Source organism: Gadus macrocephalus, chromosome 17, assembly GCF_031168955.1.
Source record: "Gadus macrocephalus chromosome 17, ASM3116895v1".
Lineage (NCBI taxonomy): Eukaryota > Metazoa > Chordata > Actinopteri > Gadiformes > Gadidae > Gadus > Gadus macrocephalus.
In genome coordinates this window covers 7870761-7898260 of record NC_082398.1, presented here as the reverse complement: position 1 = coordinate 7898260, position 27500 = coordinate 7870761, and the positions used below count along the sequence as shown (strand labels likewise).

Genomic DNA, 27500 nt, shown 5'->3' with positions numbered 1-27500 from the left:
ATTACTACTGTCTGATCACATCACACTGTTACAATACTACTGTCTGATCGCATCACCCTGTTCTATTACTAATGTCTGATCACATCATAATCTTCTGTTACTACTGTCTGATCAGCTCACACTGCTACTTAACTACTGTCTGACACATACTATTGCCTGTGCATATGTCTGTCTCTCCAGGAATTGACCAGTGCAGTGTTACATTTTCGGCTTCATCTATTGGTCCAGAGCTTCACGTTGATCTTCTTCCCATTGGCTGTTTGGCTGCTCCTTAAACTGCTGGCGCTTACGGCTATTAACCCATGGCTGCTCAAGGGGTGAGCGTGCTTGACTTGAATGTTGTATATTGTATCATATCTATATAATGACATCGTTGTTATTGATGTGTGATGTTTCTGGTGTGGTTGCCTAGGTTACAGACCGTGGGCTGCATGCCCCCTCCAGTCTCCTCTGCTGTAATTCTGACCAAAGCAGTCGGTGGCAACGAGGTCATACACACACACCACATACAAACCTCATGCACCCATTATGTAACATAATAAAAACACAAACACAGTTGACAATGACATGTTGGTAAGTCTCTCTTTTCTCTTCTCTTTCTATAGGCGGCTGCCATCTTTAATTCTGCATTTGGAAGTTTCCTGGTAACTAACTTGAGTGTGTGTGCGTGTGTGCGTGTGTGCGTGTGGGTGTGTGTGTGTGTGTGTGTGTCATTGGTTTTAATGATGACGTAAGTGATGTAATTAATGCTGCTAGCGATGTCATTATGTAGTCATGTCATTAATTACGTATTAGTGATGTAAGTGATGTCATTAGTTAATGACGTTGTTAGTGATGTCATTCTCTGATGATGCTGTCATGTCATCAGTTAATGACGTTGTTGGTGATGTCATTAGTTATTTAGGTTTCTCTCTGTCCTCCAGGGCATCGTAGTGACTCCTGTCCTGCTGCTACTGTTTGTAAGTAAACTTATTAATCACACCCAGTGCCAAAAAAGGTTAAGATGTTATATATTATGGATTCTTTGCTGTGCTGAAACCACACTAACTCATAGACCTGAAAATGGGACAGGGAAATGTACTTTTCAATTGCATTAATAATTAAATTCAGTACAATTTATAGGGGCTTTATTGGCATGGGAAACCCTACCATAGCCCTATTCTTAAATAGCGAAATGTGTAGAGAGATCTGTTTAACATTGGAGCGTTGCAAGCAAATCTACGTTTGTAATTGAATGTAAATATGTAAATGACTCTCTCTCTCTCTCTCTCTCTCTCTCTCTCTCTCTCTCTCTCTCTCTCTCTCTCTCTCTCTCTCTCTCTCTCTCTCTCTCTCTCTCTCCTCCTCTAGCTTGGCTCGTCCTCTTCAGTTCCCTTCTCCTCCATCTTCTCTCAGCTCTTCATGACCGTGGTCGTCCCTCTCCTCCTGGGACAGGTCGGCACCTGTCTGTCTGTACTCTCTCACGCTGTCTGTCGGTTACTGTCTGTTGTATACGTATGCATTGTGGTAAGGTGACATATTATACCACCACTTGTGAGTGTGATTAGCCGTTATAAGCCGTTTTGCAAAATCTCCCTCTTCTGACATCACAAGTGGGCGTGTCCACCTAGATGTATGACGGATAGATGAGCCACGTTTGCTCCACTCCACTGGGTAGGCTGGTAGACTGATCTATCCAGCACACATCTAGGTGGACACGCCCACTAGTGATGTCAGAAGAGGCAGATTTTCAAAACGGCTTGTGGCGGCTAATCACACTCACACCTGGTGGTATAATATGCCACCTTTTAACTCTATCTGTATTTAATTTTTGAATTGTGTGTGTGTGTAGTTGTGCCGCAGGTTTCTGCGGGAGAGTCTGGAGCGCCGTAAGCTTCCCTTCGGGGCGGTGAGCAGCTTCATCCTCCTCGTCATCATCTACACCACCTTCTGCGACACCTTCAGCAGCCCCGACGTAGAGCTGGAGCCCACCAGTCTGCTGGTGGTGGTCCTAACAAGTACGGCAATGCTCATCATGTATACCCCTCGGACCTCACTAGTGTGTTCAGTGTATACTGCACGCAGGTCCTCTGCAGTCATGTATCGATGAGATGGATACATTTAAAAAAAAATAATAATGTCTGGATTGCATAGGATCCCACTTATAAAATGTAGTTTTTTAAATCTTCCGGACCTCGCTAATTGTGTATTGAGTGTGTTGAATATTTAGGTCCTCACTAATTGTGTATTGAATGGGTTAAATATGAAGGTCCTCTCTAGTTGTTTATTGAGTGTGATAAATATTAGGGTCCTCACTAGTTGTTTATTGAGTGTGTTAAATAGTAAGGTCCTCACTAGTTGTTTATTGAATGGGTTAAATATTAAGGTCCTCACTAGTTGTGCATTGAATGGGTTAAATATGTTGCTCCTCACTTCTCCTATACTGATGTTTTGCGTGCGATGCTTTCATTGCAGTCTTCTCCATCCAGTTGAGCTTCATGCTGATCCTTTTTCTGTTCACCAGAAGGTCAGTTCTCATTCCATCCTCTCTCCTTTGCTACTGTACAGTACATATAGGTCTGTCTGTCTGTCTGTCTGTCTGTCTGTGTGACTGTCTGTCTGTCTGTCTGTCTGTCTGTCTGTCTGTCTGTCTGTCTGTCTGTCTGTCTGTCTGTCTGTCTGTGTGACTCTGTGTCTGTCTGTCTGTGTGAATGTCACCAGTGGTATACGGTTCTCTTTCCACAGGTCGGGGTCAGGGTTCACCCCAGCTGATACAGTAGCCATCCTGTTCTGTTCTACACACAAATCACTGACCCTCGGTACGCAAAACAAAAACACACACGCACAGATGTTCACACTGCATACACTTTACCTGCATACCTGCTGACGTGTGTGTGTGTGTGTGTGTGTGTGTGTGTGTGTGTGTGTGTGTGTGTGTGTGTGTGTGTGTGTGTGTGTGTGTGTGTGTGTGTGTGTGTGTGTGTGTGTGTGTGTGTGTGTGTGTGTGTGTGTGTGTGTGTGTGTGTGATCAGGTATCCCCATGCTGAAGATAGTGTTCTCAGGCTACCAGCAGCTGTCTCTGATGTCGGTTCCGCTGCTCATCTACCACCCGGCGCAGATCCTACTGGGCTCCCTGCTGGTGCCCTCCTTCAAGGCCTGGATGACCAGCCGCCAGAAGGTACACACACACACACACACACACACACACACACACACACACACACACACACACACACACACACACACACACACACCGTGTTAACAGCGTTGCCGTGTTCCTCCAGTCCCGCGTGTTGTTGCAGTAGCAGCGTCCCTGTCCACCGTGAGTCCTACACTGTTAAGAACCCTCCTCCTCTTGCTGCAGCGCCTCCTCCTTCATCTACTACAGCTTGCTACACCTGCTCTCCTCCATCTCTAATCCACGCGCTTGTATCTGGAGACGGATCATTAGTCTGCACTTAGATTCGTCTCTTGGACCTGGGAGTCTCTCTATTTCCGGCTCTGGTGGTGAGGCCTGGTGGTGATGATGATGAAACCTGGTGGTGGCACTTGGTGGTGGTGATTTCACCTCATGATTACATTGGGATGCTTTCTTGGCGATTCCCAATGCCCTCTGCGTAAGCAATCTGTTCAGATTTAGCGTTCTAATCCCCATCTTGTGTGTCTGTCTGTTTCCGTGTGTCTGTCCGTCCGTCCGTCTGTCTCATTCTGTAGGCGGTGAAGCTGACCAGCCTCACACCCATCTAATTGGACCAAAGGTGTTTCCATGGCGATACTGTGTGTGTGTGTGTGTGTGTGTGTGTGTGTGTGTGTGTGTGTGTGTGTGTGTGTGTGTGTGTGTGTGTGTGTGTGTGTGTGTGTGTGTGTGTGTGTGTGTGTGTGTGGGGGGGGTTTGAAGGAATAGTGTTTATCAGTGCCTTAGCACCTTCGGCAAATCGAGGGAGCCTGGGCTTCGTTTGCACGAAAACTTCCAAATTCGAGTGTTCACTTTTATACAGATGGTAGAATATGGTAGAACATTTGTGTTTTAACATAAAGGTTAGAATAAGACAGTGTGTATTTTTGTATTGAAGTTTTCTGAGGTTTGCCTGGTTTGAGCCAGTTATTATCTGTAAAGTGGGGCCAATCTCAAGGATTTACAATGTTTCCTATTTTTCTATTTTGTACTTTTTCCAACGTAAATCGCAGGACTGTGCAGCTCTCGATCTTTATTTAAATACACAAAGAATGTTTTGTTTTTTTCAAAGATAAAAATATATTTTGTGAATAATTGTTTTATTGGACTTTGAAAGTAACGTAACGACAGTTGTTCAGAATGTTTATCTCTTGATTTTGTCTACCACACTATAATAAAATAATACTTTATTTACTGTAGATTATTTTCCTTCAAATATTTTTTATTCTCATACATATCATATTGAGTATGTGTTAATCATCATATCATTATTTAACATTGTTAATAATGTTAAATAATGTTTTAACAGTCATGAGCATTCATTAACAAGACAAAATACATCATCAACACCAAGTGTGACGATAGAAGATTTGGAGCTGGACCCTCCAACGTTGAGTGTGACCACACGCTCATCCTCCTCCACCTGTTTGAGGGAGACATTTGTGTACGATCAGCATCTCTTTCCATGGTAGATGTGGAGGTAGTTCTACGCCCATGGTCAACCTCTCCAGAGACCGCTCGATGTTTGTGCCCCGCATGTTCTGCTGGGGCCCGAAACCGCACCGCAGAGTGACATCACGGCCGGGCGAGCTCCTATTGGCTTAGAGGGACCAATCATCTGAGGCTGACCGAGGAGTAGACAGGTAGAGTTCATTGAGTAGGATGATACCACACGATACGTCTCACCTCACTTAAGACGACACACTGGTGTTCGACCCCAACGTGTCTTCAAGCCCCTTGAGTTTGATGCCTCAGGCATTAATCAAGTCACATGTGCTGTTGTGTTGTCTGGCAACAGTAAGTGGATCAACACTCAAAGGAAGGCTGGATAAGTCCCGCGTTCCTCCTCACCCCCTGTCCAATGCAATGCCCCTGATATACTCAGAACAATGCAGGAAATGCAACTGTGCCAAAAAAGAAACGCACACAAACACACACACACAAGAACACACTCACGCACAAGAAAAAAACGTAACTAATATGTTATATATCTAGTACGGGGGTTATATTTAATCATATGTTATATATCTAGCACTCGGGACATATTTAATACTAGTATATTAGTACAAGGGTCATTTCATGTTGCATTATATATCTAGTACAAGGGTCATTTTTAATAGTACAAAATGTGTCTAGTACTAGGGCCATATTTAATACTAAGATATTGATCTATTACTACGGCCATATTTAATACTACATTATGTATCTAGTACTAGCATCATATTAAATATTACACTATGTCTCTCTAGTACTATGGTCATATTCGGTCATATACCAGATTACCTGTGAATGTCGGGCTACAGTACTGAGTGTTGTGAGGTGTCTCTTCTATTAAATACCAGACCATTCTCTGAAGCAGATTACTAAGAATCTGACCTCTGGATGACAGTTTAAATTCTCTTTTGTGGCCAGAGGTGTGTATGTGGTTGTCATATACAGTTTTGTATCCTCCATTAGAGCGTTTTCTGTTACCATTTTCTAGTAAAGCGTTTTTGGTTTAAACATACTGCCGTCTTTTGAGTTTTGCTTCTGAGTCCTCGTCCCTGAGTCAAGTCTTGACAGTCTAAGCATGTGTCTATATTGTTCAATCAATTGGCAAAAACTGTAAACTAAACCAGTACTACAAAATAGCAATGGTGCAGTGTTTTATACCAGACTGCAACCAAACCACTTTGGTGTTCACTTCTGTTGAGCTCTGTTTCAAATTCCCACATTGCAAGGTTGCTGTTACCACAGTAGATGGCGTCCGCTGTTGCACACTTGCGAAGGTAGCTGGTTGTGCTCTCGTCGAGAATCACAGAGGCTCATGGGTCGTGTATATTTTATGATATCGAAATTAGTGAATGATACGACATAAAATACATATTCTCATATATTGTTTATAACATCATAGTATGAAAATTCTCTGTTCTCAACAACGATTAAGAGCCTGCGTGATATGATTTATAAATTATTGCTGACATAAGGACTTTGAATTGGGGTTGAAGATGGGTAGAATCCACATAGAACAGCACTTTCCCATTATTTTTCTAAGTTTCAAAGGTTGTGCAAGTTCTGAGAATGCACCCTAAAGGTTCTATGCTTTATATAAAAGGGGAATCAGGGGAAAAAAGGGGGAACCTACCAAACCGACTGTTTGACATTTCATTCAGAGAACCCACACCCAACTGCTGCTGCGTTTAAGAATGTTCTAGATTCTTAACGACGATTGTTGGAAAATTTAATTCAGAGAACACGCATCAATTGCCCTCTGCGATACTGGTAAGAGCCTTCAGTACATCTTTACAGCCTCTATATGTTAAAAAAAAAGTGCTTGAAAGTAAATGTCAATTTCTTCACATTTTGGTTAAAATGGTATTTTGGTATTTGTATAGTTTGGACAATTCTAAGTGACACACTAAGGTCTTCATCAATAATGAATTACATTAAACCTTAAGATTAATCTGATTTAATTAATATTTTGCTGTTAGTTGGACATCCACTCATCTGGTTCACTGTTTTCCTGCTCTGCAGATCTGCAGCTTGTGATGACGTCATCAGTGACTGGTGGCTGTCCATTGGCTCTTGTCATTCTGCTTCTCGTGTCCATGGATCCTACAGCCACTGAGGTGGTGAACTCAGTCAACGACTGTACTGAATTCTTCCTGGATGGAAAGCCACCGGATATACCAGGAGTCCTGCAGCAGGGGACCATTCAGGACCAGAATCGCTACAAGCCCGTTTGCCAGGAATATGAAAATACCAGGAGGTTCATGACGCTCTATGACACAGTTAATAAGATCCCAGTGTTTTCTGCATATAAATACACAGGAGACGACGGAAGCAAAAGACCAAGAAATCCGAAGTGGATGTTTGAGCCAAAGGTACGTGATATGTGATGACGTTCGTTCTGAAAAAATAGATAGATAACTGTTGATTTGGGGTCGTTAGTGACTCATATTTATCCGACCAAGATCTAATGAACATGTATGGGATTAGAATCCTGTCATAATTCAAACCTGAAAAAAATTGTTTCAAAGGCCTCTAAGTCTGGGTTTGAAAACTTGAAACCTTGTAAAAAGAGATTATAGCCTGAAAAGAACTTTCAAACATCTGCAAGCATGAATTTGTGTTCTATTTTTCCTTCCTTCTAATTTTCACCAACAAATTTTCAAAGTTTAAAAATGTTCACCAGCACTTTTGCAGTGTTCCAATCTGGCACTGTTCTGCCAGTGTATTATTTTGTTTCCCGGTTTTTAAATCTTGTAAATAGGGTTCTGCAAACAGGTGTTCATACCAATAGAATTTCTTTTTGAAAGGGCGTGTATTTATTTTGAAAAATGTGTCAGGTGTAAATTGACACCATTACATTTTATTTATTCAGAACTGACTTTTCAGAGATTTTGCCACCAGGGGGCATGTTTACGAGTCACGTGATTATAGAGTGGCGAAGTCACGCCCTTTCCGGTAGAGCTCATAGGACCTATGAGATCAAAAAATATGAATGGGTGTCAATGGAGAGAAAATAATTATTTTCTGGTCCCAGTCTTTATATGCCCTGGATTACACATATGTTGTTTGTGGCTTTAAATGATAATTTTTCATGCAAAGAAAACTAAACATTTTCGTGAAGAAGTTTGATAATTTTAGGTTTTATGTGAGGCCGCTTTGTGAACTACAGCTCTTCGCTGCTCTCGACGCATATGATATACGTCACCACACCCGCACTTGGAACTCGGCACAGAGATGGCACATAGAGATGGCACATAACTAAAACTCTCCACATGCCCCGACTTATAGTGGTTTTCACCTCTTTCTATGCTTTTCTCCTCGCCTTGAAAAACCGTGGTGAAGTGGAGCAGAGAGATCGCCATCTCTTTGCCGAGTTCCAAGTGCGGGTGTGGTGACGTATATCATATGCGTCGAGAGCAGCGAAGAGCTGTAGTTCACAAATTTTTTAGTTTTCTTTGCATGAAAAATTATCATTTAATTCCACAAACAACATATGTGTAATCCAGGGCATATAAAGACTGGGACCAGAAAATAATTATTTTCTCTCCATTGACACCCATTCATATTTTTCGATCTCATAGGTCCCATGAGCTCTACCGGATGAGGCGTGACTTCGCCACTCTATTTGCATTGCGTTCCTCTGGGTCGTTCACAAACTAGTTGGGCTACGCCCTCCCCTACTCAATTCTGTTTGCTTTGCATTGGTGGAAGTGAGTAGGGGGAGTGGTTAAGTAGAGTCTTCAGATTGGACGGTTTGACTTTAGAGTTACCGTCATGTTTTGTATTAATTAATTTACCATTATTGTTTTATAGGGACAAACATTAACACATTTCTCCTACAGTGGATTGATAAAGTTCTATCTATGTAACAGAAAGTAACACTTACTCATACTCCATCAAATATTCATACTCATACTTTGCACACTTTACCACAGCATTGGCCTACTGAATGCCACAGATATATTTTTAAGCATTGAACTGAATGCCACATAAATATATAATTATGTTTTGCACGTTTGCAGCGTTTAAAAGTTCAGGGAAAAGTATATGCCTCTTCTGGTGTTGCTTAGGCCAACATCCTTTTGAGGCAGTGTTGTTTCTGAATATTAGTGTTAAGGGCCAATAATGCCTATATACTATCATACATAAGTCACCATGTCTGTGGACATTGCCCCCCCCCCGCCGACAAAATCTCACTCTGAACTCAATTCAAAACTGGAGAGCCCTGCATTGCGCATCTGTTGACCTTTATCCATTTACAGTAAACAAATTATTTTTTCTTGCTGGAAGATATTTTATATTGTTTTCATATTATTATTTACTGACAGTGATTAAAAAATGCGAGTGTGTGTTATATTGAAAGCGAGGCTGGATGTGCCTATGAATATAGGCTACAGCAAGTTTTTTAAGGTGCTGTACAAGCAAATCATATTGTCTACTCTGTACAGTGACAAAGAGTGTACAGTAACCTACTTCATTCAATATATATTAGGCTACTGTAGCCTACACTATGTACAAATGGTTTTGCTCTTTGCTCATGGCAGTTGTGACAGTCATTTTAACATGTCAGCAGGCAAGCTTCACTCATTCCAGGATGTATTATGCTTTGTCCTATAGCCTACTTGGAACATGTTTTGAAATGGATTTGCCAGCTGGAATACAAAGCGAACTCTCCATCAAATGCACATTCATGGAAGCCTTGTATTGTCATCCCCAAATAATGCAATGTAATCATATACATCTTTAAATGCACAATAATGAGTCATTATTATTATTATGACTTATCAAATATTTGCATTGGCTCCCAGAATGCAGGTCTGTTAGTGACTCCCAGTATCTCTAAAAACAGACTGCGAAGTAGAGCCTTCAGTTACTGGACTCCTTTACTGTGGAACCAGCTCTCCCAATGGGTCAGAGAGGCAGACACTCTAACTACATTTAAGTAGAGCCCCCCCCCCCCCCACACACACACCTTTCGCAACTTGTAGTTTGGCCCCTCCCACCTCGCAGTCTCTCTGTGTTTCCACAGCTCCTCCACAGCTCCATCCCTCTGCACCAACTGCAATTTTTCCCCTGGTAAAAGGGTTTTCCTGGGAGTTTTTACTCAGTTGATGTGAGGGGTTAAGGGAAGAGGATGTCGTTATGATGCTCACGCTATGTAAAGCCCTTTGAGACAAACTGTTTGTAAAAACGGGCTATAAAAATAAAATTGCCTTGCTTTGCCTAACCCGCTTGGACTGTAATTCATATTCATGCTACTAGTTTGATCATTGACTGACTACATGAATAGCTGCACAGAGGAGATTCTTATAGAAGTCTTATAGTCAAACGGTATAGGGTATATACAAATTTGAAGTGTTTAGGCCGTTTATAAGATCTAGCTAACATCATTAAAAGTAATTTCCAAACACATTAAAGGCACCCAGTGCAACTTTATGTAAACATTCAATGAAAAATAAACATTAAATTTCTAGTCTTTTTTACACGTAGTAAGTTTCAATAACTCCATACCATTACATATCGACATTCAAGGAGCAAAGATGAGACGTCGTTGTGTGGTGAGAACTGATAGAAAATCGTAAACAACAACAATCGCCGGTGGGGAGAAGCCATTTTTCCATTGACTGGAAGCCTGCTTTATTTATTGTAGGTTACAAAAAATAAAGAAAATGGCGGCATTGTTGTTGTCATCGATTTTGTATCAGTTCTCACCACACAACGACGTCTCATCTTTGCTGCTTAAATGTCGGTATGTAATGGTATGGAGTTATTGAAACTTACTACGTGTAAAAAAGACTAGAAATTGAATGTTTATTTTTAAGCCTCGAAAGTTGCACTGGGTGCCTTTTAAAGAAAAGAAAAAACAAAGGCAAAGAGAGATTTTGCAGCAGTAGCACACTTTTACTTAAACAGAGCGGGATAGGAATCAGGTTAACAAAACATCTAAGAACATCTAAGCCGTCATTAACAACGCAACATTAAAACATAAAAACATCACAAAAAAAAAGAAAATGCTGGAATACAAAGAGTTTGCTTTGTATTCCAGCTGGCCTGTTATGAGCAAACTTCTACAGGCTACTATAGATCTATTTCAAAACATGTTCCAAGTAGGCTGTAGGAAAAAGCATAATTCATCCTGGAATGAGTGAAGCTTGCCTGCTGACATGTTAAAATGACTGTCACAACTGCCATGAGCAAAGAGAACCATTTGTTTATAGTGTAGGCTACAGTAGCCTATTCAAGTAGGTTACTGTACACTCTTTGTCACCGTACAGATTAGAGAATATGATTTGCTTGTACAGCACCTTAACAAACTCACTGTAGCCTATATTCATAGGCACACCCAGCCACACTTTCAATATAGCACACACTCGCATTCTGTAATCACCGTCAGTAAATAATAATATGAAAACAATATAAAATATCTTTCAACAAGAAAAAATAATTTGTTCACTGTAAATGGATAAAGGTCAACAGATGCGCAATGTTCAGCTGTCAGAAATGTGTTGTGAATACTTGTATTCCTTATAGCTCTCAGGCTGTGAGGAAATCAGGGCGCACTCACACTAGGCAAGTTTGCCTGTTCCGTGCTGCAGGAAGATTCAGCACGATTCCCCACTCCCCCCGCTGGCCCGCGGTCACACTGCCGTGGCCTGGGCACGATTACTCATATATACATACGTATGAATGAGTGAACCACTTGCCGCCATTGTTTAAATGATTGTTGTGGGGAAGAAGGGCATGGACCTATAAAGAAAGAAGGGTCGCGCAAGGACTACGTCATCCAGCTCACATTGCGTATCTTCGCGTGTCATCTCATTAGCATCTGTACTTTGGCCACGGCACACCTCTCCCAAGTGTGCCGTGACCAAGGGGACTTTAGTATGCAAATGAGCTCGGGCACGGGGCCGCGGCCCTAGTGTGAGTGGCCCTAAATCAGCAGCCCGCGATCGCAGCTCCTTTGATTTGAACGCGCACAGAGCACGAAAATCAGAGCCGGACAATGACCATTGTCGTCATACCAGTTAACTCTGACCGGGGCATTAGGTTTTGTTGAGCCGGATAATGAACACAGAGCCTGGATATGATATCTCCGTCGTAGCAAAGCCCTGAGGTCTACTCTTCATGTAATAACTTCATGTCAACTGCACTGAAGTCATCATAACTTCATAAGTTCTCATTTTCAAATGAATATGAATGCTTTTATTGTTATTTGAAGCCATGTCAGTTTTGACTGTGAGTGATGGGGTCCTCTGTGTCTGCTAGTGTCTATTTTTGCCGACATTATCAAACGCAAGAACTTTTTTTTGAAGAGCACAGGGCAACGAAGCACACTAGCCAATCAGAGGACCCACCCACCGACGGAAAGAAGATATTGAGTGGTAAATTTGTTTTGTTAACCAAAAAACGAATAAACAAGCTGAACTTTTGATTTTGACAGAACCAAAAAACGAATAAACGAGCGGAACTTTTGATTTCCGTCTTTTTGACAAAACGAAAAAACGTCTTGTTTTCTGGTTTCTGCTTGAGTCAATTATTCCCAGACAACAGACTGATAAAATGTACCTTTATCCAATGGGACCAACTGTAGAATATGACGGGTTGAAACTAAAACGGTGATTCTGAAGAAAGTTTAAATGATATCGAAATTATTGAAGTGTGTATATTTGTTAAATGGTTTGAACGAATATAAACGGTTGGAAATTAATTTAGTTACGTCTTAAACAGTTGAAGTACCATTGCTCTGCTCGGCTCTGCCATCCTCCTACACATCCTCCAACACATAAACACACCAGCAATCTAAGCTACATAAAGGCCGTTAATAACATTAAAGGTTATTAGAACACCTGTAAAGCGGAGTACATCATACATGTATAGTTAAAAGTCCCAGTGCTGTTATACTCTATATCAGCATACATGGAATGCCTTTTGTCCAATCAAATTACTTGGTCGAAACTAACAGTTTTATAAGTTCTGAATAAATCATAATGTATTGTATATGTTCATCATAGAATTACTTAAATTCTGAGTAAGTAAATTCCCTTTGCGGTGGAAGCTTTCAGAAAACTGATTGAGACTAATTTTGTTTATGTTTAATTTGCAGCTTGAAGATGGGGGAAGCAAAAGCAACATGAAACAACTGAATAAAGGAAAAAAATACTCCAAACAAGCTAGTTTTTCCGACTATACTAATCAAACAGACTATGATAAAGGCCACATTTTTCCAAGTGCTCATGCTCACCACAAATCAGATAAGGAGGCTACATTTACCTTGACTAACATTGTGCCACAAGCCGGCACATTTAATAGGGGAAGCTGGCAAAGAATGGAGAAATGTGTCAGATGTGTGATGCATGAATACTGTTTGAACCAAAACAACCAACATGAAGCATTTGTCGTGACTGGAGCAATTCCCAATGCAAACAAGACTCTCAAAAACAAGGTCAATATTCCAAAAACTCTCTGGACAGCATTTTGCTGCTATAGCAAAGTTACGGGGGAATGGTTAGCAAGCGCACACTGGGGTGACAATGTTAAAGAAAATCCTAGAGTATTAATGGAGACCAAAAATATAGACATGATTTCACTTATTGATGTCGACCCCTTTCCACAACATCAATATCGTCTCAACGTAACAGTAAGTCAGTATTATCCTACTTTAGAGAGTGTGAATGTCCTCCCGCTCCTTTGACAACATCCACCCCTCCCACTTCCACATCTGCCCCTCCAACTTCTAGATCCGCCCCTCAAACTTCTACATCTGCCTCTCTCACCTCCACATCTGCCCCTCCCACCTCCACATCTGCCCCTCCCACCTCCACATCTGCCCCTCCCACCTCCACATCTGCCCCTCCCACCTCCACATCTGCCCCTCCCACCTCCACATCTGCCCCTCCCAGCTCCTCATCTGTCCCTTCTACATCTGCCCCTCCCACCTCCACATCTGGCCCTCCCACCTCCACATCTGGCCCTCCCACCTCCTCATCCACCCCCCTTACTTCTACATCTGCCCCTCCCACCTCCACATATGCCCCTCTCACTTCTACATATGCCCCTCCCACCTCCTCATCCGCCCCTCCCACTTCTACATCTGCCCCTCCCACCTCCTCATCCGCCCCTCCCACCTCCACATCCGCCACTTCTACATCTGCCCCTCCAACCTCCACAACTGCCCCTCCCACCTCCACATCTGCCACCTCTACATCTGCCCCTCCCACTTCTACATCTGCCCCTCCCACCTCCTCATCTGTCCCTTCTACATCTGCCCCTCCCACCTCCACATCTGCCCCTCCCACCTCCTCATCCACCCCTCTCACTTCTACATCTGCCCCTCCCACCTCCTCATCCGCCCCTCCCACTTCTACATCTGCCCCTCCCACCTCCACATCCGCCACTTCTTCATCTGCCCCTCCAACCTCCACAACTGCCCCTCCCACTTCTACATCTGCCCCTCCCACCTCCACATCTACTCCTTACCCTTCTACATTGGCCCCTCCAACCAACAAATCTTCCCGTCCCAAATCTAAATCTACCCCTCCTACCCCTCCTAAAGATCTGCAGCTCCCATCTCCAAATGTGCCCTCCTCAATCCTGAGTGGTCTCTCTTCACTCCGAATGGTTTCTTCTCACTCCTGAGTGGTCTCGCCCCACTCCTGAGTGGTCTCGTCTCACTCCTGCCCCTTAAACTTCCACATTTGCCCCTCCCACATACAAATCTGGCCATCCAACCTCCATATTTCACTACTAAATCTGCCCCTCTCATCTCCAGATCTGCCCCTCCCCTCTCCACATCTGCCCCTCCCACCTCCACATCTGCCCCTCCCACCTCCACATCTGCCCCTCCCACCTCCACATCTACCCCTCCCACCTCCACATTTGCCCCTCCCACCTCCACATCTGCCCCTCCCAACTCCACATCTGCCCCTCCCACCTCCACATCTGCCCCTCCCACCTCCACATCTGCCCCTCCCACCTCCACATCTGCCCCTCCCACCTCCACATCTACCCCTCCCACCTCCACATATGCCGCTCCCACCTCCACATCTGCCCCTCCCACCTCCACATCTACCCCTCCCACCTCCACATCTTCCCGTCTAACGTCCACATCAGGCCCTTCCACTTCTACATCGGCCCCTTTCAGGTCTACATTTGGACCTCCCAACTCCCTTCCCAACTCCACATCTCAACCTCCAACGTCCACCCCTTCGTCTTCCAGTGTTACCGTTAACTCTGCTGAGTGTGAGTCCAATGTTCTGGAGGCTCATGTTCTCCTTCAGGTCCTCAGGGAATACCAAAGGACCTTGGCCCTCTACTTAGACCAGCAAGAAGATAGCCCTTAGAAGGTATCTTCTATCCACTTAACTATTACCAATAATACATTGAACCTTGTAGAATTCTGGGATAAAAGCATATGCTAAATGATGACATGTAAACATGTTTTTGGGAGACTATGGACATCCTTGTTTCATCTACAAATACTCATGTATTATATGTATACTGTAGATCTAAATAGATCTCTAAATGTTTCATGCATATGTGCCATTTGAGAATAATCATAATAAAAGACTAAACAAAGAAACATAGCTTGTCAGGTATTTATTTGAATCACCGAGTCTCTAGAACCTGTGAAATGTAAAACAGTGACTTTGCTGGGCTTTTCCTCATTTATTCGCTCCAAAGCTTATCAAGAATATTGAAAGTCCGTAGTGCAGCCTGTCATTCTTTTAACTCTGTTGCTAATGCAGTGGAGGCGAAGCAGAGCACCATTGCCACATAGTACTGCTGGGACTCTGCTGCCATCTAGATGCTTAACCTATCAACTGCAGAAATGTGAGGTGGCTAACGATGTACAGTATATTCTTCTGTAAAGTGTGATGACCGTTTTGTCTCCTTAGTAATCGAAATTAATTAATTTGTATTCATATATTTACAAAGCTAAGGGTACTGCATGCCCTGAGCAAACAACAAATTTTGTGTTTTACGGTTGAGATTTGGTTCTCCATTGTTCAAGAATTTCTAAAATATCTGCCCCTCCCACATCTACAACTGCCACTTCTACATCTATATGCGTTGATTTGAGCTGAAAAACAGAAACATACACTTTTGTTTCATAACATTTAATTTTATTATGTACATTTATAGTTAGAGATTCGGGCAATTTAGTAGACTCGGCAGGTAACCATCATGTGGAGGTTCTCTTCTAAATATCTAGTTTAATCAGGTTAAATAGTAAAAGTGTCTGGTAAGTTAGTCTACTCTACAGGTAACCATCTCCTGGAGGTCCTGCTCTAAACATCTAGTTTGATCTGGTAAAATAGTAAAAGTGTCTGGTAGGTTTGTTGCTCTCCAGTTAACCATCACTTGGTTGTCCTGGGCTTAACCTCTATCAGTTATTGTGTGTCCATCAAAGCTCAGCAGGTGTCCGTACATCGTACTCAGCCAGGAGCACAAAGCTATTTTCTCTGATTCTGCGAACTCTGAGAAGGTCTCCACACTCCTGGACGTGGATCAGTCCTCTCTCTCCTCTCTCGTATTCTCTCTCTCTGGTGTTCAGTCTTAGCTCTGTCTGCTTCCCACACCAGTGCTGGTAAACACATCGGACGGCCACGACCAGAGCCAGCCCGAGCCCGGCCCAGCTGCCCAGGAGCATGCCCAGCTCCCAGCTCCTGTTTCCAGGCTTGGTACTCGGGGTCTTCCCCTCCCTCTCTGGAGCTGATGGTTTGGGCTTCAGGGGGTCTGGTCGAGGGTCGAGGTCTGGGTCTGGAAGGGACTCTGGACCTAAGCGGGTTTCGGATGGATTTCCCCCTGAGTCAGGGAGAAGGGGATTCTGGGAGTTGAATGCTTGTGTCTGAATTGGCAACCTCTGATCTGGGTCGAGCGGTGATGAGGGGGTGAGGACAGGGTTGAGAGGGTGAGGGAGCAATCGCAGAGGAGCAGGGGCCGGGTCTGAAGGTGGAAAGGAGGAGGGAGGAGCTGCTGGTGAGGAGGAGGAGGCGGCGAGGGATGAACCAGGAGGAAGAGGCAGGGGGTGAGGGGAGAGGAGCGGGAGAAGGTCCGCTGGAGAGGTGACCTGATTGTTTGGAAAGGAAGAGGAATTTGGCGACAATACTTTGTCTGGATCGAGAGAAGGCGAGAGAGGAAGGGATGAGGGACTAGGGAAGAAGGGAAGAGGCGATACAGCAGCCATGGCAGGAGCCAACTCTAGCTTCTTGGATCCGATTGGTTCTGCTGAATGGAAAGCTATAACATCACCATGGGGAGTGTCAGACCCCACAGGTTTGGAGTTCAGGGGTGTTTGTTGTGAGCCCGTCCCAGTGATCTCCGGGGGCTGGATGTCGGCTCCACTTGCAGTGCTTGGTCTGCCTGGCTGAGGTGGGGATGGGTTCATGTGGTCCAGGGATCCAGGCTCAGGTAGTGTCCTTACAGGTTGGCTTGTGTGAGAAAGGTCAGAGCTGAGTTGGGCTGAAGAACGCTGAAGTACATTTGGGTAATGTGGGAGTATTGTCGAAGGACTCTCTGGGATGGGCTCCATCAGAACATTCAGCTTGGAGGTTATTGCCTGAATATGGTGATTGGGGATTGGTGGAAGTTTTGGTGGATTTGTTCTGGTTTGGGGATTGCTCCAGTTAGTTATTATTGGATTAATTTGGGTCGGAGAGGTTTGGCTAGGTGTGGTGCTGTTTCGGCTCGGTGCTGTAGTGGTGTGGCTTTGTGTGTTGGGGGTAGTTTGGCTAGGTGTTATGGTGGTTTGGCTAGGTGTGGTGTTTGTTCGTTTAGCTGAGTTGGTAGTTTTGCAAGATGTTGTGTTTGTTTGGCTAGATTTGGTGGCTATGCTGCTTTGGCTAAGTGGAGTGGAGGTAGTTTGACTTGGTGCTGTGATGGTTTGGCTTGGTGTGGTGATGCTGGATTGTCTAGGTGTGATGATGTTGGTGTGACTTGATGTGCTGATGGTTTGGCTAGGAGTGGTAATGTTGGTTTGGCTAGGTGTGGTGATGTTGGTTTGGTTAGGTGTGGTGGTGTTGGTTTGGTTAGGTGTGGTGATGTTGGTTTGACTAGGAGTGGTGATGTTGGTTTGGCTAGGTGTGGAAATGTTGCTTTGGCTACGTGTTGTGATGTTGGTTTGGCTAGGCGTGGTGATGTTGGTATGGTTATGTACTGTGATTTTGGTTTGGCTAGGTGCGATGTTGGTCTGGCTAGGTGTGGAAATGTTGCTTTGGCTACGTGTTGTGGAATTGGTTTGGCTAGGCGTGGTGATGTTGGTTTGGCTAGGCGTGGTGATGTTGGTTTGGTTAGGTGTGGTGATGTTGGTTTGGCTAGGTGTGGTGATGTTGGTTTGGCTAGGTGTGGTGATGTTGGTTTGGCTCAATGTGGTAGTGATTTGGTTAGGTGTGGTGATGTTGGTTTGACTAGGTGTGGTGATGTTGGTTTGGTTAGGTGTGGTGATGTTAGTTTGGCTAGGTGTGGTGATGTTGGTTTGGCTAGGTGTGGTGATGTTGGTTTGGCTAGGTGTGGTGATGTTAGTTTGGCTAGGTGTGGTGATGTTGGTTTGGCTCAATGTGGTAGTTATTTGGTTAGGTGTGGTGATGTTGGTTTGACTAGGTGTGGTGATGTTGGTTTGGTTAGGTGTGGTGATGTTAGTTTGGCTAGGTGTGGTGATGTTGGTTTGGCTAGGTGTGGTGATGTTGGTTTGGCTAGGTGTGGTGATGTTAGTTTGGCTAGGTGTGGTGATGTTGGTTTGGCTCAATGTGGTAGTTATTTGGTTAGGTGTGGTGATGTTGGTTTGGCTAGGTGTGGTGATGTTGGTTTGGCTAGGTGTGGTGATGTTGGTTTGGCTAGGTGTGGTGATGTTGGTTTGGCTAGGTGTGGTGATGTTGGTTTGGCTAGGTATGGTGATGTTGGTTTGGCTAGGTGTGGTAGTAGTTTGGCTTGGTGTGGTGATGTTGGTTTGGCTAGGTGTGGTGATGTTGGTTTGGCTAGGTATGGTGATGTTGGTTTGGCTAGGTGTGGTAGTAGTTTGGCTTGGTGTGGTGATGTTGGTTTGGCTAGGTGTGGTATTGGTTTGGCTAGGTGTGGTGATGTTGGTTTGGTTAGGTGTGGTGATGTTGGTTTGGTTAGGTGTGGTGATGTTAGTTTGGTTAGGTGTGGTGATGTTGGTTTGGTTAGGTGTGGTGATGTTAGTTTGGTTAGGTGTGGTGATGTTGGCTTGGCTAGGTGTGGTATTGGTTTGGCTAGGTGTGGTGATGTTGGTTTGGCTAGGTGTGGTGATGTTGGTTTGGCTAGGTGTGATATTGGTCTGGTTAGGTGTGGAGATGTTGGTTTGGCTAGGTGTGGTAGTGATTTGGCTAGGTGTAGTGATGTTGGTTTGGCTACTTGTGATGGTGGCTTGACTAGGTATGGTGATGTTGGTTTGGCTAGGCGTGGTAGTAGTTTGGCTAGGTGTGGTGATGTTGGTTTGGCTAGGTGTGGTGATGTTGGTTTGGCTAGGTGTGGTGATGTTGGTTTGGCTAGGTGTGGTGATGTTGGTTTGGCTAGGTGTGATATTGGTCTGGTTAGGTGTAGTGATGTTGGTTTGGCTACTTGTGATGGTGGCTTGACTAGGTGTGGTGGTAGTTTGGCTAGGTGTTGGTATGGTTTGGCTAGGTGTGTTGGTGGTTTGGCTAGGTGTGTTGGTGGTTTGGCTAGGTGTGTTGGTGGTTTGGCTAGGTGTGTTGGTGGTTTGGCTAGGTGTGTTGGTGGTTTGGCTAGGTGAGCCTATGGTTTCGCTAGGTGTAGTGGTCTTGGTTTTTAAGGTATTGTTTGAGATTAGGGTATCAAAGGTTATTGATGTAGGATCATACTGATTGAGAGAGACAACACCTGGCTGTTCGGCCATAACTGATAGGAGCTGGAGATCATTGCTGTCTATCGTAATGCCTCGAGCAGATCCTCTATAGCTGTCAGTCTTCTGGTCCGTCTGAGGGGACCCCGTGGCGGCAGGACGGCTGTCCATCTCACTGCCTGTTATGTTGGATGCTTTTGTCTTGACTCTGAAAACTGTGGAGAAAGAGTCATGATCAGAAGGAAGTTCTGATTGTGTGTGTGTGTGTGTGTGTGTGTGTGTGTGTGTGTGTGTGTGTGTGTGTGTGTGTGTGTGTGTGTGTGTGTGTGTGTGTGTGTGTGTGTGTGTGTGTGTGTGTGTGTGTGTGTCTCTGTGTGTGCGTGTGTGTGTGTGTGTGTGTGTGTGTGTGTGTGTGTGTGTGTGTGTGTGTGTGTGTGTGTGTGTGTGTGTGTGTGTGTGTGTGTGTGTACTCACCTGGAACAGGATGTTCCTCTTCCAGTAGTTCAGACAGTGGCCTGCTTCTATTCGACATTATGGTGTCACTGCTATTCTGGAAACTTCTGTTCCCATCATGCACCACTGGAGACTTAATCCCTGCCCAGTAGATAAAGTAGGACTGTACCACTGTGATGCTGGGAACAAAAGGGGTGTTTGATAAGGATCTGGTATGTGATTTACCAAATATCGTTGTATTGTGGCCTAAAATAGATATGCATTATGGTATTTATGTCCAACATGTAATATTATTGTATATTATGGTATGGAATTGTATATTATGGTATTATTAAGGTATACTTTGGTTAGCTCTATTATGATATGGTTAGGAATGTTGTGGTATATAATGTTTTCATTAAGGTGTGGAGTGGGATGTTATCACTCATTACTCATAATATATTATGGTATATTATGGAATGTTATGGTATATCATGATATATTATGGTTTGGTATTATGGTATGTTATGGTATATCATGATATATTATGGTTTGGTATTATGGTATGTTATGGTATATCATGATATATTATGGTATATTATGGAATGTTATGGTATATCATGATATATTATGGTTTGGTATTATGGTATGTTATGGTATATCATGATATATTATGGTTTATTATTATGGTATGTTATGGTATATCATGATATATTATGGTTTGGTATTATGGTATGTTATGGTATATCATGATATATTATGGTATATTATGGAATGTTATGGTATATCATGATATATTATGGTTTGGTATTATGGTATGTTATGGTATATCATGATATATTATGGTTTGGTATTATGGTATGTTATGGAACCGTCACCTTATCGTGGTGGAGAGGTTTGCGTGTCCCTGTGAACCTGAGAGCTGTGTTGTCTGGAGCCTTGTGCTCCTGGTAGGGTCTCTCATGGCAGAGTGGTCTCAGGTGAGGGGCCAGACTAAGAATGGTTCACAAAACTCCAATGAAGAACGAAAAAAGAGGAGATGTGACCCGGCCCGGAGGAAGCCCGGGGCCCCCGTCTGGAGCCAGGCCCAGACGGAGGGCTCGATGGCGAGCGCCTGGTGGCCGGGTTTGCCACGGAGCCCGGTCGGGCACAGCCCGAACAAACTACGTGGCACCCCCCCTCTCTTCATCCCATGGGCCCACCACCTGTGGGAAGACCCGTTGGGGTCGGGTGCGCAGCCACATGGGTGGCAGCGAAGGTCAGGGGTCTCGACGGACCAGACCCGGGCGGCAGAAGCTGGCTCTGGGGACGTGGAACGTCACCTCGCTGTGGGGAAAGGAACCGGAGCTTGTGAGGGAGGTGGAGCGCTATCAGTTAGATCTGGTGGGGCTTACCTCCACGCACAGTCTCAGCTCTGGTACCGTACTCCTGGATAAGGGTTGGACTCTATTCTTCTCCGGAGTTGCCAAGGGCGTGAGGCGCCGGGCGGGTGTGGGGATACTCATAAATCCCCGGCTGAGCGCCGCGGTGTTGGAGTTTACCCCGGTAGACGAGAGGGTCGCCTCCCTGCGCCTAAGGGTTGTAGGGGGGAAAACTCTGACTGTTGTTTGTGCGTATGCACCAAACAGCAGCTCAGAGTACTCGGCCTTCTTGGAGACCCTGAATGGAGTCCTGTATGGGGCTCCAGTAGGGGACTCCGTAGTTCTGCTGGGAGACTTCAACGCCCACGTGGGCAACGATGGAGACACCTGGAGAGGCGTGGTGGGGAGGAACGGCCTCCCTGATCTAAACCCGAGCGGTCGTTTGTTATTGGACTTCTGTGCTAGTCATGGATTATCCATAACAAACACCATGTTCGAACATAAGGGTGCTCATAAGTGTACCTGGTACCAGAGTACCCTAGGCCGAAGATCGATGATCGATTTCGTGATCGTGTCATCTGATCTGAGGCCGCATGTTTTGGACACTCGGGTAAAGAGAGGGGCGGAACTGTCAACCGACCACCATCTGGTTGTGAGTTGGATCAGGGAATGGGGGAAATTTCCGGATAGACCTGGTAAGCCCAAACGAGTAGTGCGGGTGAACTGGGAACGTTTGGAGGAGGCCCCCGTCCTAGGTATCTTCAACTCACACCTCCGGCGGAGCTTTTCTGGCATTCCTGTGGAGGTTGGGGGCATTGAGCCGGAGTGGGCGGTGTTCAAAGCCTCCATTGCTGAAGCTGCGGTGGCTAGCTGTGGCCTCAGGGTCTTAGGCTCCTCAAGGGGCGGTAACCCTCGGACACCGTGGTGGACTACGGTGGTCAGGGAAGCCGTCCGACTGAAGAAGGAGGCCTTCCGGGATATGATATCCTGGAGGACTCCTGACTCGGTTGCAGGGTACCGACAGGCTCGAAGGGCTGCAGCGGCTGCCGTGTCGGAGGCTAAGCAGCGGGTGTGGGAGAAGTTCGGAGAGGCCATGGAGAAGGACTTTCGGTCGGCACCAAAGTGTTTCTGGAAGACTATCCGGCACCTCAGGAGGGGGAAACGGGGAACCATCCAAGCTGTGTACAGTAAGGATGGGACTCTGTTGACCTCAACTGAGGAGGTCGTCGGACGTTGGAAGGAACACTTTGAGGAACTCCTGAATCCGAATAACACGCCCTCTATGTTGGAGGCAGAGCTCGAGGTTGATGGTGTTTCGTCGTCAATTTCCCTGGTGGAGGTCACTGAGGTAGTCAAACATCTCCGCAGTGGCAAAGCCCCAGGGATTGATGAGATCCAGCCAGAAATGCTAAAGGCTCTGGGTGTTGAGGGGCTGTCATGGTTGACACGCCTATTCAACATCGCGTGGGAGTCGGGTACAGTGCCAAAGGAGTGGCAAACCGGGGTGGTGGTTCCCCTGTTCAAAAAGGGGGACCAGAGAGTGTGTGCCAATTACCGGGGTATCACACTTCTCAGCCTCCCTGGTAAAGTCTACTCCAAGGTGCTGGAAAGGAGGGTTCGGCCGATCGTCGAACCTCAGATTGAAGAGGAACAATGCGGTTTTCGCCCCGGACGTGGAACTACGGACCAGCTCTTCACTCTCGCAAGGATCCTGGAGGGGGCCTGGGAGTATGCCCATCCGGTCTACATGTGTTTTGTGGATCTGGAGAAGGCGTATGACCGGGTCCCCCGGGAGAAACTGTGGGAGGTGCTGCGGGAGTATGGGGTAAGGGGGTCTATCCTCAGGGCCATCCAATCTTTGTACTCCCAAAGCGAGAGCTGTGTTCGTGTTCTCGGCAGCCAGTCAGTTTCGTTCTCAGTGGGTGCTGGTCTCCGCCAGGGCTGCGCCTTGTCACCAATCCTGTTTGTGATATACATGGACAGGATATCGAGGCGTAGTCATGGTGGGGAGGGGTTGCAGTTCGGTGGTCTGAGGATCTCGTCACTGCTTTTTGCAGATGATGTGGTCCTCATTGGATCATCGGCCTGTGACCTTCAGCACTCACTTGATCGGCTGGCGGCCGAGTGTGAATCGGCTGGGATGAGGATCAGCACCGCTAAATCTGAGGCCATGACTCTTAGCAGGAAACCGGTGGATTGCTTACTCCGGGTAGGAAATGAGTCCTTAGCCCAAGTGAAGGAGTTCAAGTACCTCGGGGTCTTGTTCGCGAGTGAGGGTACTATGGAGCGTGAGATTGGCCGGAGAATCGGAGCAGCGGGGGCGGTATTGCGTTCGCTTTACCGCACCGTTGTAACGAAAAGAGAGCTGAGCCGCAAGGCAAAGCTCTCGATCTACCGGTCGATCTTCGTTCCTATCCTCACCTATGGTCATGAGGGCTGGGTGATGACCGAAAGGACGAGATCGCGGGTACAAGCGGCCGAGATGAGTTTTCTCAGAAGGGTGGCTGGCGTCTCCCTTAGGGATAGGGTGAGAAGCTCAGCCATCCGTGAGGAACTCGGATTAGAGCCGCTGCTCCTTTACTTAGAAAGGAGTCAGCTGAGGTGGTTCGGGCATCTGGTAAGGATGCCCACTGGGCGCCTTCCTTGGGAGGTGTTTCAGGCACGTCCAGTGGGGAGGAGACCTCGGGGAAGACCCAGGACTAGGTGGAGAGATTATATCTCAACACTGGCCTGGGAACGCCTCGGGATCCCCCCGTCAGAGCTGGTCAATGTGGCCCGGGAAAGGGAAGTCTGGGGCCCCCTGCTTGAGCTGCTCCCCCCGCGACCCGACCCCGGATAAGCGGATGACGATGAGGATGAGGATGAGGTATGTTATGGTATATCATGATATATTATGGTATATTATGGAATGTTATGGTATATCATGATATATTATGGTTTGGTATTATGGTATGTTATGGTATATCATGATATATTATGGTTTGGTATTATGGTATGTTATGGTATATCATGATATATTATGGTATATTATGGAATGTTATGGTATATCATGATATATTATGGTTTGGTATTATGGTATGTTATGGTATATCATGATATATTATGGTTTGGTATTATGGTATGTTATGGTATATCATGATATATTATGGTATATTATGGAATGTTATGGTATATCATGATATATTATGGTTTGGTATTATGGTATGTTATGGTATATCATGATATATTATGGTTTATTATTATGGTATGTTATGGTATATCATGATATATTATGGTTTGGTATTATGGTATGTTATGGTATATCATGATATATTATGGTATATTATGGAATGTTATGGTATATCATGATATATTATGGTTTGGTATTATGGTATGTTATGGTATATCATGATATATTATGGTTTATTATTATGGTATGTTATGGTATATCATGATATATTATGGTTTGGTATTATGGTATGTTATGGTATATCATGATATATTATGGTATATTATGGAATGTTATGGTATATCATGATATATTATGGTTTGGTATTATGGTATGTTATGGTATATCATGATATATTATGGTTTATTATTATGGTATGTTATGGTATATCATGATATATTATGGTTTGGTATTATGGTATGTTATGGTATATCATGATATATTATGGTTTGGTATTATGGTATGTTATGGTATATCATGATATATGATGGTTTGGTATTATGGAATGTTATGGTATATCATGATATATTATGGTTTGGTATTATGGTATGTTATGGTATATCATGATATGTTATGGTTTGGTATTATGGTATGTGATGGTATATCATGATATATGATGGTTTGGTATTATGGAATGTTATGGTATATCATGATATATTATGGTTTGGTATTATGGTATGTTATGGTATATCATGATATATTATGGTTTGGTATTATGGTATGTTATGGTATATCATGATATATTATGGTTTATTATTATGGTATGTTATGGTATATCATGATATATTATGGTTTGGTATTATGGTATGTTATGGTATATCATGATATATTATGGTTTGGTATTATGGTATGTTATGGTATATCATGATATATTATGGTTTATTATCACGGTATGTTATGGTATATCATGATATATTATGGTTTGGTATTATGGTATGTTATGGTATATCATGATATATTATGGTTTGGTATTATGGTATGTTATGGTATATCATGATATATTATGGTTTATTATCACGGTATGGTGGGGAGCAGGCTTACTAGAACTGGATGTCGCCCAGGGGGTGGTCTGGAGCTCTCCAAACAAAGGACAGGTTCCTCTTCAGCTGTTTGTCTGAGTGGGTGAGGCTGTCGCCGGGGCTGAAGCACCCCAAGGTGTGCGTCCCAGGGGGGGTGAGGGACCAGGAGCCACTCATTCCCAGCCGGGACCCCCCCTCTGGCCCCCCGGCACCTCGGGCCTGGAGCAGGAAACCCATGAAGTCACGAGAACTTCTGACTGTCACTAGAGAGAGAGAGAGAGAGAGAGAGAGAGAGAGAGAGGCACAGGTGGAGAGACATAAATAAATAGAGAGATAGAGGTAGACAGAGAAAAATAGATTCAGAACCCTTTGATTTTTAACATCCTCAACTATTTTACAGAGTACATTGTACCAACACAAATCTTCGATAAAACCAAAATAGAGGAAATTGAAAAAAAATAACTTGAACCAATATAGAAACATATGAATGTTCAGTCCTTCAGGCCAGCCCTTCCCCAAACACAAGTTCCTGTTTTGCCACCTCACATAGCTGCTGTTGAAAGTTTGGAAGTCTTAATTTCTTTTTTTTCTTCTATTCTATCAAGATCCTTGACCTTCAACTTCTGATTCAACATCAACCTCAAGGTATCTTTTCACATTTATTTTGCGTCTTACAAAGACGGCCATCTTTGCCAATCACAAAATGTGAAAGTTGACATTTGTGAAGGCTAGTTTTCCAATATTTAAAACCCTCAAAATATGTCAGCTGCATTGTACAACTGAGAAAACTGTTGCTCTCTGTGGACAGAATGGAAAAAAATGTGACCCACTTGTTTATAAGCAAGATTTTATTCTATGTCTGAAGTGTCAGTTAGATCAGAAACTGCCCTTCGGGGTTCTGGTATTTTCGATCTTGGAAAGTGACATTTAATTCATTAACGTATTAAGACTTGTTTAAACCCTTTACAGAGAGAGATTACGTTGCTTTACATTTTTAAATCATTAAAACTATATTCTTACTATATTCCTGTGTTCAAAAAAGAACTCAAAATCAATGAAAGGTAAAGACGTAGATTAAATATTAGGTAAATATTAAATAAATTAACATAAATAAATAAATATGTCTAGGAAAAAACAAATAAATATGCCTGTGAAATAAATCCTTGAATAAATAATGACGCAATAACAAATTGTTTTTCATTTCTATGATGACAGGCATTTTAAAACCGTTAAAAAACCTCCATAAGAACACACTAAATTCCACTCAGTTCATGCTTTCACTGGACCAGAAGTTGTTGGATGAACCATGTGGTTCTCGCAGTGGTTCTCGCAGGGCCGCAGCATCATTAAGCACTTTGACCTGCACAATACTCCTTGAGATGTGGGTCCGAATGCGCAGCCTTGAGAGACATCCCCCTGGATCCACTGGCCAACTGAGGCAGGGTAGTCCAGTACACCCTCTCCTTCTTCAAGAGTCCACATGTTATTCGACCTTTGGGAAAAGTCTGGGTTTTGTTCAAATCCAACAGAGGTCAAATGAAACAGTGAGGGGCTCAGTTCAAAATCACCCTTAAATGGAACAAGCCAGGGGTTTCAACACCATGTATTTTATGCCTTTTTAAATTTATTCTAATAAACTCCAGCCGTTAAGTGGCTCCCCTGCAGGCCAGATGCATGAGTCCACGTCAACCCTGCTCTTTTGAAAGGTATGGGGCTCTGGGTCAGCCAATGGAGTTCATCTTTTTCTATCTACTGCATCTGCAAAAATAGCCTGCACCTTGGCCAGTAGGTTAAGTGATCAACACGTGTGAGACAGTTGTGAAACAACTAGATGAAACCAGATTATTTCAAACCGGGACCTGGTCTTTTTTAACTGTAAATGGATCCATCTGCAATTCCCTGACCCTTCCCTCAACTGTTTTGAATAGGTTGTCCCTTTTTATTTTCAAGAAGTAATCCTTGCTTCCAACGGATCCCCCCAAGACAGCTCATCCAACCTTTTCCAAACAAGCCCAAC

General features: G+C 44.3%; 4 protein-coding genes across 8 annotated transcripts in view; 2 read left to right on the top strand and 2 right to left on the bottom strand.

Moving 5' to 3' along the window:
* The window catches only part of slc10a7 (solute carrier family 10 member 7), a 5729-nt gene extending 1376 nt beyond the window's left edge, over window positions 1–4353 (top strand). The window contains exons 3-13 of one of the 3 annotated variants that reach the window (XM_060035759.1): window positions 181–317; window positions 413–488; window positions 606–644; window positions 897–959; window positions 1351–1434; window positions 1832–1997; window positions 2455–2506; window positions 2725–2798; window positions 3012–3157; window positions 3264–3301; window positions 3694–4353. In XM_060035759.1, the coding sequence (XP_059891742.1) occupies window positions 181–317; window positions 413–488; window positions 606–644; window positions 897–959; window positions 1351–1434; window positions 1832–1997; window positions 2455–2506; window positions 2725–2798; window positions 3012–3157; window positions 3264–3284 (858 nt within the window). In that variant the 3' untranslated portion in view covers window positions 3285–3301; window positions 3694–4353. The remainder of the gene's footprint in view (window positions 1–180; window positions 318–412; window positions 489–605; window positions 645–896; window positions 960–1350; window positions 1435–1831; window positions 1998–2454; window positions 2507–2724; window positions 2799–3011; window positions 3158–3263; window positions 3302–3693) is intronic. The other 2 variants (XM_060035758.1, XM_060035760.1) reach the window with 2 other exon arrangements.
* Window positions 4354–6617: 2264 nt separating this feature from the next.
* Window positions 6618–27500, bottom strand: part of LOC132445652 (coiled-coil domain-containing protein 171-like) — a 126698-nt gene continuing 105815 nt past the window's right edge. Inside the window, exon 22 of one of the 3 annotated variants that reach the window (XM_060035747.1) lies at window positions 6618–6748. The gene's annotated coding sequence lies outside the window, so the exon portion shown is untranslated. Of the gene's footprint in view, window positions 6799–27500 lie in introns of all 3 variants that reach the window. The other 2 variants (XM_060035741.1, XM_060035744.1) reach the window with 2 other exon arrangements.
* Window positions 6682–13364, top strand: LOC132445657 (endonuclease domain-containing 1 protein-like). Its single transcript, XM_060035761.1, has 2 exons — window positions 6682–7017; window positions 12750–13364. The coding sequence occupies exons 1-2, from the start codon at window positions 6682–6684 to the stop codon at window positions 13335–13337; spliced, it is 924 nt and encodes a 307-aa protein (XP_059891744.1). The 3' UTR covers window positions 13338–13364.
* Window positions 16050–26830, bottom strand: LOC132445758 (mucin-2-like). The gene is made up of 5 exons (XM_060035883.1): window positions 26770–26830; window positions 25506–25746; window positions 19938–20095; window positions 18431–19678; window positions 16050–16423 (listed from the first exon to the last, which is right to left on the bottom strand). The coding sequence occupies exons 1-5, from the start codon at window positions 26828–26830 to the stop codon at window positions 16050–16052; spliced, it is 2082 nt and encodes a 693-aa protein (XP_059891866.1).

What these genes read in the sequence shown, in the direction of transcription:
- LOC132445657 (XM_060035761.1), top strand. Translation starts at nt 6,682, where the DNA reads ATGACGTCATCAGTGACTGGTGGCTGTCCATTGGCTCTTGTCATTCTG. An exon ending in AGTGGATGTTTGAGCCAAAG is followed by an intron (nt 7,018 to 12,749) that starts GTACGTGATATG and finishes TTTAATTTGCAG; the next exon opens with CTTGAAGATGGGGGAAGCAA.
- LOC132445758 (XM_060035883.1), bottom strand. Translation starts at nt 26,830, where the DNA reads ATGATGCTGCGGCCCTGCGAGAACCACTGCGAGAACCACATGGTTCAT. An exon ending in CTGGGCGACATCCAGTTCTA is followed by an intron (nt 20,096 to 25,505) that starts GTAAGCCTGCTC and finishes TTTTGTTCCCAG; the next exon opens with CATCACAGTGGTACAGTCCT. An exon ending in AGAGGAACATCCTGTTCCAG is followed by an intron (nt 19,679 to 19,937) that starts GTGAGTACACAC and finishes CTTTCTCCACAG; the next exon opens with TTTTCAGAGTCAAGACAAAA.